Source organism: Cystoisospora suis (assembly GCF_002600585.1).
Source record: "Cystoisospora suis strain Wien I chromosome Unknown contig_3172, whole genome shotgun sequence".
Taxonomy (NCBI): Eukaryota; Apicomplexa; class Conoidasida; order Eucoccidiorida; family Sarcocystidae; genus Cystoisospora; species Cystoisospora suis.
This window is the reverse complement of record NW_027155967.1, coordinates 621-9,805: the sequence shown is the minus strand read 5'-3', so window position 1 is coordinate 9,805 and position 9,185 is coordinate 621. Positions and strand designations below refer to the sequence as shown.

The window sequence follows — 9,185 nt, the reverse complement described above, 5'->3', positions numbered from 1 at the left end:
AGAGAGAGAGAGAGAGAAAGTCACTCCCCTATGAGTTGAATGAAACAAGAAGAACTAACGCAGCAAGAAGAAGAAGAAGAAAGAGAAGAAGAAGAAGAGCGACGGAAAGAAGTGATAAGAAGAAGAAGAATGATGAAAAAGGGTGATAGGGACCCAACGAACTGTCTCCTTTTCTTCTTCTTCTTCCTCCTGAGAGTCCTTGGGAAGTGAAAAGCCCTTTCTCTTCTTCTTCTTTTTTGTGTCGTGAGAGTTGCGGGGAGGTCGGAGGGATTGAGGGGGGAGGTGGATGGATCGTCACACGCCCTCCTCATAAACTCGAGGCAAATCTCTCGGAAAAGAGTCGGAAAAAGAAGGAAAGAAAGAGAAAGAGAGAAAGATGAAGAGGAACGAGGAGAATTCTCCTACTACTACTACTACGACTAATACTACTACTACTGTAGGAAGATGAGTTAGACGAGGGAGGGGATGAAGAAGAGAGAGATCGTCATTTTAGAAAGCTAGCCCTGTAGCCATGAGGTTAGGAGAAAAAGTCTTAAGCAGAATACAAAACAAAGAAAGAAGAAAAGAAGAAGAATGAGAAAGAGAGAGCGAGAGAGAGAAAGAAAGAGAGATAGATAGATAGATACAAGACTTTCTGTTGCAAATGATACGAGATTTACAAGAGCCAGCTCAAATAATGGGGAAGGTGACTGGCAAGAAGAAGAATAGCTAGCTAGGATTAAGGGAAGGAAAAGAAAAGAAAGATAGAAAGAAAGAGTAAGGAGAAGAGAGAGAGACAGGGAAAGAAAGAAAGGAGGAAAGAAAAAGAAGAAGAGGGAGATCTAGAGTGAAAATGAAGAGATGCAACACATGGGAGCTCAAATGAAAAGAAAGAAATAAAGATAGAGAGATAAATAGACCAGAGATAGACAAGTAAAGATGAATAGATAGATAAAGACCTAGATAGATAAAGATAGATGAACGATAGATTAAACATGGGTAGGAGACTCTTAATACATGAAGTCTTTGCCTTTCTTTTTTCTTCTTTTCTTTTCTTGTGGCTAAGGGGGGAGATCTCCCTTTAGCCATTTTACCCACATACTTCATACAGAAAGAAAGAGAGAGAGTGAGTCATACAGACATACATAGATACATATGTGCATACCTCTATGTAGAGAGATATAGACAGACAAATAGATACTTTCTCTCTCTCTCTCTACATGTATATAGATATATATGTATGAAGTATGTACGGAAAGGAATAGGAGGAGAAGAGTGTAGTTCTGCTAGGGATCTTCGTTGGGACTTCACTATGCTAGGAAGAGCTTGAAGGAAATGCAAAAGAAAGGAAGAAAAGAAAGACAGATGAGCTAAAAGAAAGAGAAGAAGCGGAAAGAGAAAAGCTAACTACTAGTAGGACAAGAAGAAGAAGAAGGAGACTTACTTAGGGGCAGTCACGAGAATGAGCGAAGGAATGAGAAATCTCCATCCATATGAGGAAAGATCTAGAGCAAAGATAGATTAGAAAGAAAAAGAAGAAGAAAAGAGTCAAACGAGAGAGCAAAATCTCGTTAAAAATACATCCTACCTCTCTACGCCACTCGCCAGCTCACTATGCAATCGTCTATATACACATATACACACACCTATCCATACACATAAAGACAGAGAGAAAAAGAGACATATATATATATATATAGCGAGAGAGACATATATATATATACATATAGCGAGAGAGACATATATATATATATATAGAGAGAGAGATAGAAGGAAGTCCACCCATGGTGACATGCCATTTTGAAAGGAGTTTTAGTTAAGAAAGCGAAAGAGAGGAATGATAATTACATATATATATATATACAAATATATACATAGAGAGAGAGAAAAGAGAAGATAGAGAGATTTATGCTTTTTCGTGGTGTATGATGACTGCGAGAAGAAGAGGAGGAACAAAACAGACAGAAATCTCTTCTTCTTCTTCTTCTCATCCAGGGTTCAATCCCTAATTATCTCTATACAAATATATATCTATATATATATATATATCTATATGTGCATATATATACCTGTACATGAATACATACTACAAATACATACGTATATATTAGATATAGATACATACACCTATAGATCTATGTATCATGAGAAGAAAAGAAGAGAGTAAGGAGGGGTATGAGAAGAAGGGTAGATGGGAGAAGAAGAATGCTTGCAGAGGAGGAACTGCGGCGCAGGCGTATCTTTTCGCAGTGTAGGTACACGACTTTTCCCATCGACTACACGAAGACTTTTAGATCTTTCTCCTACGGTCTTAATTACAGTCTGGACAAGATTAACTACCAAAAAAGAAAGAACGAGAGAGGAGAAGAAGAGCAATGGAGAATAACGGCTTCAATAGTTAAGAAGAAGATTCCTGCGACAGAACCCATTCAAAGAAGAGAGAGAGAGAGAAAGTCTTAGCAAAGACTCCCGCTCTATCAAGTGAACTCCTCTCCCTATTGCAACTCTTCTTCTTTCTCTCGCTTCTTTTCTTCTTCTTTCTCTTTCTTCTTCTTAAGATAGAAAGAGACATGGAGGAGACCGGGGGTATAGACAGAGATGTTTTGAAAAGGAAAGAAGAAGAGACAGGAAGGGACATCCTAAGAAAAGCCCCACGAAGAAGAGAAAAAGATCTCTAAGCGATATCGAGAGACAAACCTGCATCGAATAGCAATGATAAGAAGAATAAGAATCTTAATCTTCTTCTTTTCTTTTCTCCTGTTTTGGTACGTCAAGAAGTTAACTGGAAGAAGACAGGCATCAGACGTAGTAGTAGCATATGTAGTGCTGCTCTTCTCTCTCTCTCTCTATATATATCTATGTACATGCATGCAACATGTGATGAAGACTATAGCTCCCTCCATTTCTCCTTATTCCTTCGTCATTCCTTCCTAGAGTGTGCGAAGGAAGGGTTCTAATGAAATCTACAGAGAAGAAGAGAGAAAAATAGTCTTTCCTGCGATCTCCCTCCCGTTCCCTCCGCATTTACTCCTTCTTCTCCTTTTTCTTTCATATCTGTCTGTAGAGAAGAGAAGTCGCAGAGAAGCGTTCTGGCATGTCTTCTCGTTCAATCTTTAGTATTGCAATTGTGGTGGCTTGAAAAGAAGAAGAAATAGAAAGAGAGGGAGAGAAATCTATAGATAAATAGATAGACAGACCATTCTGTCTGTCTGTCTATGGTAGTTGCTCTTCTTGATCTTCCAAGAGGAGAAAGTGAACTCTTTCAATCCCTGGCAGCTAACTCACTTACTGAGAAAGCAAAAAGAGAAGAAGAGAGTTAAGAGTCTCTAAGACATTCTTCCTATCCCACAGCAAAGATAAAGAGGGGGAAGCTAAAGATAGAAAGATAGTCCAACAGAGATAGATTAAAGATAGATAGATAAAGATAGATTAGAGATAGATTAGAGATAGGGGGTGGATACAAAAAATCGAAGATAGGAAAGATATTTCAATCGTAAAAGAAAAGTATTTCTCTCATCGTTTCTCCTTTCCTTTGTTTCTTTTGATCTTTCTCTTTCTTCTTTTCTCTGGTTGAGAGACCTACAAGTGTGAAGGAACTCTCTAAAAGACAATTGCAGGACCTACCCATGCCGTCATCTCTCCTTTTTATCTTCCTCTCTTCTCTTCGAATCGGTACAGCTTTGTCTATCTTTAATCTATCTATCTAAAGCTATCTTGAATCTATCCATCTTTGAACTTTATCTGTATGTATCCAAAGGTGAGAGGGGGGGCTCTCCGATTGAACTGCAGAACTATCCTTGTCTCTAGAAAAGACACGAAAGACGAGCAGGAAAAGGAAAGGAGAAGAAAAGAGAAGTGTTAAGAGAACCCTCTGTCTGTCTCTCCGCTTCTCTCCCTGTCCTGCTTCTCGACTACCAAGGAAAGAGCTTCTCTCCATCTCCGTTCCGCTTCTCACTATCTTCATGAAACTTCTTTCCTTCCTTCTTCTGCTTTCTTCTTAAAAGCACACGATTCTTTCTAATTCTACTGTCTTTCTTCTATCATGAAGAGCTCCACTATTCTCTCTCTCTCTCTCTCTCGATCTGTCCGTGTTCAACTCTCCCTCCTCAAGTCTCTTTCCGTCGCATGCAAAAGCCCTTTTCTTTCCTGCATGCAGGCGTTCTTCTTCTTTTGCATCGTCTCTCTCTCTCTCTCTAACTTCACTCGAGTAGCACCCCCCCGTAACCTAAGAGAAGACGACCAATCCGCCCCAAATGCCTCCAAACTATAAGAAAAGTGAAGAGACAAGCCAGGAAAGAGGAGTCGTCTCTTCAGATCCCCTAATGATATGATACTAAGGACAAGCACAAAAGAAATCATGAGGAGCAGCTATTGCTGGAGCTATGGCTTGGAATGACGACTGTCTGCACATCCACTCCTACCGCCCCTACCACGACGACGACGACCATCCACCCCCCGCTGTATTAGGAAAAGGCAAATAGAACTCCCTGCTTATCATTCTCTCTATTGAGAAGAAGAAGAAGAAAAAGAAGATTTGACATGCTTAAGATGAAAAGGAGGAGTAGGAGAAAAAGGCAGAAGAGTGGAGATCTCTCAACTCATCGATCCGTAGGGGCAGGAACGACACGAGAATCTCGAACAGCAGACAGAAGGAGAAAGAGAGGGACGGAGGAAGAAAGGAACAGGAAAATTCCACTGGCGATCGTGGTGGATTAGAAAGGGGGGGGGGGCTTCTTAGCTTTATGGCGGTCTCTTTGCTTCTTCCTACTCCTCACTGCTTCTTCTTTGACCTGCGTTCTTCTTGTGTCTTTCTTTTCTTCCTGGATGGAGATTTCTGTGGGCTGTAAATTCCTTCCTCGTTTTGGCAGTTCTTCTTCTTAAGCAGAGAAGGCGAAAGGAACACAAGAGAAAAGAAGGAAGGAAGGGCTCTCAAGCCATCTACAGCGGGAGACACTTCTTTGTCGAGTTTTTTCTCTTTCACTTGCCCCGCTTGTCTCTCTGTCTCTCTTTCTTTTGTTGTTTTGCTCCTTCCTTTTCTTTTCTTCTCTTCTTTCTCTCCTCGGATGAAAGAAAGAAAGAATTTTTTATGGTGGCTGGTAGCAGAGAAAGAAGGGAAACCAAAGAAGCTCGGCGAAGGAAGAGAAAACGCCTCTTCCTTTCGTTCTCTTTGCCTCTCCTTCTTTCTTTCTTTCTTCACAAGTAGCAGGTTACTTCCTTTTTCTCTCTTCATCTCTTCGAAAGAAGAAGAGAATTACCAAGAAGAATATGCATGCGTGGATCATCCCATTCTTGCCTTCTCTTCAAGTTGTCTAAGGTAGGGGGAAACTCTTTTATTTTCTTTCTCTTTCTTTCTTTCGTTCTTTCTCTCTCTATTCTTACTCTATGCTTTCCTTCGATTCCATCAGATGAAGAGCTATCGTTCAGAGGAAAGAAGAGAAGACCGAGAGAGAAGGATCAAAGCAGCCGTAGAAGTAGTAGAAGTAGCAGTCCTAGAAGAGCAGTATGTGTTGGCGAAGGTCGGATGGATCGATCGATCTCTCCTCTCTCGTGTAAGAAGAAGGTAAAGGAAGTCTTTGTCTCTTCTTTTTCTTTTTCTTTGTATCTAGGAAAGAGGAGGAGACAAGAGGGCAATTAATTATGTCTTCTTTTCCTTTCTAAGGCAGTATGCAAATTTTTTCCTTCCCTTTTTCATCCCTTTATCGCCATCTTCTCACTTCCTTCATTCATCCTTTCTTTCTTTTAAAGTTCTTCAACAGCCCTTGACATGTAAATTCCTTCTCTTTTCTTTCCTTTCTTTGATGAGGGAATTTCCCCCCCACCGACCTCAAAACAACTACTACCATTACAAATCTTCTTCTTCTCCTCCTTTATAGCACCCCCCTTCTATCTATCTATCTTTAATCTATCTATCATCTATCATTTATCTTGAATCTATCTATCTATCTTTAATCTTTCTCATTCATTCTTTGTTGCAATTGCACTCATCATCGTCATCTTTCTCTCTCTCTCTCTCTCCTTCTTTACAAAAGAGTCGATAAGAAATCTTCTTCTTTCTCTTTCTCTCAGGGAGATGTTGTCGATTAGCAACAGACAAGATGCGGAGACGTTCGCTTTTGCCAAGCCTCCTCCATGTTCTGGGGCTGCTGTGTATCTTTTCTCTCTTTCTTCACATGTCCCTCGTTCTCATCGCGCCTCTCCCTTCGTCAATTGTCTCCGTCGTTGCTGTAAGACAAGCCTCACGGTCCTCTAAGCATCCTCACACCCATGAAGGGACTTCTCATCGCCGTCTGGCCTCTCAGAAGGGGGGGGCTTCTTCAGGTAGATCTTCTCCAAGTATTCATATAGATCTATCCTATAGAAGACCTTTTCCTTCCTCTCTGGCCTCTTCTTCTTCTTCTCCTTCTTCTGCTTCGCCTTTCTCTCTTCCTCTTCTTTCTTCGCTTGGCGTCGCTAGTCTCGATGCTAGTAGCCGTGAAGGCCCTAGAGGAATCGATTCACTGATGGCGGCTTCTCCGAGGATAAGTTCTCCCGTTGAAGAGAAAGAAGGAGAAGAAGAAGAGCAGCCACAAGATGCGGAAGATGAGATAAAGAAGAAGAAGAGTGAAGAGAGCTTCCTAGAGAAAGACAAAATCGAGAAAGAAGAGGAAGCAGCAGAAGAGAGACATGTTGCCAATGGCGGAGAGGATGAGATAAATCTCGAGAAGAAAGGAAGAAAAAGAAGAAGATTTTCCCCGCAGGTGGAGAAGGGCGGGGAGATGCCTGAGAGTGAAGAGGCGAGGGATGATGACTTTCTCGATTTTAAGGCGAGAAGAAGAAGAAGAGGAAGAATTCCTAGCCCTCAGGGGAGAGATGGGGGGGCACACAATGGCGGTATAATACCTCCTGCAGGGAGAGAGGGACAGCGAAGAAATCTCTCCTCTTCTTCTTCTCCTCGTCGATTCTTTCCCCTCCGGAGAGGCAACGAAACAAAGCTTTTGCTTCTTCTCACGGGCGGAATGATTCTATTTTTCTCTCTTGCCTATGCTTCTCACAAACGTGTTAAAGGAGAGAAGAGAGGACTGGGTCCTCCATTATCTTACATTGTGGCATCTCTGAGAAGACACGAAGAGAAAGATGCGAAGAAAGGAAGAAGAAGAAAAGAAGAAGAAGATAAAAGGTCGAAACAAGTTGAAGAGACGGTTGTAGTGGATCAGGAGAGAGAGAAAGGCTCTTTTGTACTGTCCCCTCACACCCTCTTTTCTTCTTCTTCTTCTTCCCGATGGGTATGGCTAGGAGGCGTCGGAGTTGTCTTGGCTTCAGTGGCGGTCATTATGACGCTTTTTCTTCTTCTTTCACGAAGAGGAGATTCACAGACAGATTCTCCAGATTTCTTAGCAATGACCGAAGAGAAAGAAAGCCTCCTTCCCGGGGTGGGGACGAGAGACATTGGAGAGAGATACGCGCAAGGAATAGACTTCGTCAGGGAAAGAAGAGAAGAAGAAGAAGGAAGCGGAGGAGCGCGAGGAGTTGCCGCAATACTAGGAGGGGGGGGCGCAGAATTTCCCCTTTTAGCGACCCTCGTCGTAACGGAGGTCGTGGCTAAGATTATTTCAAGTCGTGTGGATGTCTTTTTGCTCTTCTTTGTCGCATGCGTCTTAATTGAGACAGGCATAGGGATGATCACAGCCGGGCTGATGCGGCTAAGACATCTACAGAGAATATCTCTCATGGCGCGTAAGGCTGCGGAAGCAGGAAGAACGAAGGCGATGACGGAGAAGAAGGTCTTCTTCCGGCGGTCTTCTTCTTTCTCAGAAGACACGGCGCCATTCTTTCGTCACGACGAAGCAGAAGCAGGTGACGAAGAGGTGGAAGAGAACATGAGAGAGGTAGAAGGGAAAGACAGAGACCTGAAGATGAAGGGGGAAGGTGCGGAGAAGGAAGAGAAGAAGGTAAAGGAAGAGATCAAAGAAGAGAAGATGGGGATGGAGACCGGGACAGGTATGGTAGAAGAAGAAGAAGCGAAAGAAGAAGAGGTGAAGGAAAGAATGCTTGTCAAGATGAAAGAGTCGGAGGAGGAGAGAAAGCAGATAGAAGAAGATGAAGAAGCAAGAACGAGAAAGAGAAAAGAAGAAGAAAAAGAAAGAAAAGAGCAAGGAGTCATGTTGAAAGAAGAAAGGGGGGAAGATGAGAGAGCGCTAATGATAGGAGAGAAGGAGAAAGCGAGAGAGAGAAAAGATGAGAAAGACGAAGAAGAAAAAGAAAAAGAAAAAGAAGAAGGAGAAGACCAAAAGAAGAAGGGAGAGGAAGAGAAGATGGAGAAAAAAGTGGAGAAGACAAGGGAGGAGAAAGAGAAGGAAAGACTGCAGAGAAATGCAGAAGAGTTCCAAATGCAAGTGTCGGAGATTCGTTACCGAGAGCTTTTAAAGAAGCTATTCATCATGTATAAAGAGCGTCCCGAGGAAGTGGTCCTGAAGCTACGAGACTTAATTTTCATGAGAGGGGAGAACCCTCTGTTTGACTATGACACATTAGTAAGACTCCAAATGGCCTTTTTCGAAGCAGAAGCGACCAATGATAAAGCGAAGCGTCTCTTTCTTTTATGTCGCTTTCTCGCGCTAAGAGAAAGTCTAGAAATCTCCCGCTTATCACATGAAGTGAATGAGAAGCTCGGAGATCTCGTGTTCTCTCGAGAAGGCGGAAGAAAGCGTAACTTTTCAGAAGAAGAAGAAGGCAAGCAAGGTGTAGGAGGAGGAGAAGGAGAAGAGAAGAAGATGAAAGGAGGGAGGAGGAAGAGAAGAGATTCCGAGGCTCTTCGTCATGAGATAAATGATGTGCTACTAGATACATTCGATCAGATAGAGACGAGACTGTCGAGAATTCTTCAGGTGGCGATCGATTCGTACAAGCTTTACGATAGCGAAAATCTGAAGCCTGTCAAGTTGTATCTAACTGCGGAGACAGGGGCTCTTCGGAGACGTCTCACTCTCATTCTGAATGATCTTGCCTATGCTCGAGACACGCTTACTGAAGAGAGAGAGAAGAGAAGTCTTAAGAGACAACAAGGATTGACTGTTCTCTCCCCCTCTCAAGCTGCAGGACGAGAAAAGAAGGCTAAAGAGGGAGAAGAAGGAGAACAAGAAAGAAAGATGAGAGGCGCAGAAGAAGAGCGTCAACTCAGAAGGAAACAAAGACATTTTCTCCTCCAAGTGATAAAAGAGAATGACCTT

The 9,185-nt window shown here is 42.5% G+C and overlaps 1 protein-coding gene across 1 annotated transcript; it reads left to right on the top strand.

Moving 5' to 3' along the window:
* Nucleotides 1-4,225: 4,225 nt before the first annotated feature.
* Nucleotides 4,226-9,185, top strand: CSUI_006320 (uncharacterized protein; the record flags this gene model as incomplete). Its single annotated transcript, XM_068066483.1, has 1 exon — nucleotides 4,226-9,185. A coding segment is annotated over exon 1 (3,111 nt), but the record flags the coding sequence as incomplete, so codon positions are not given.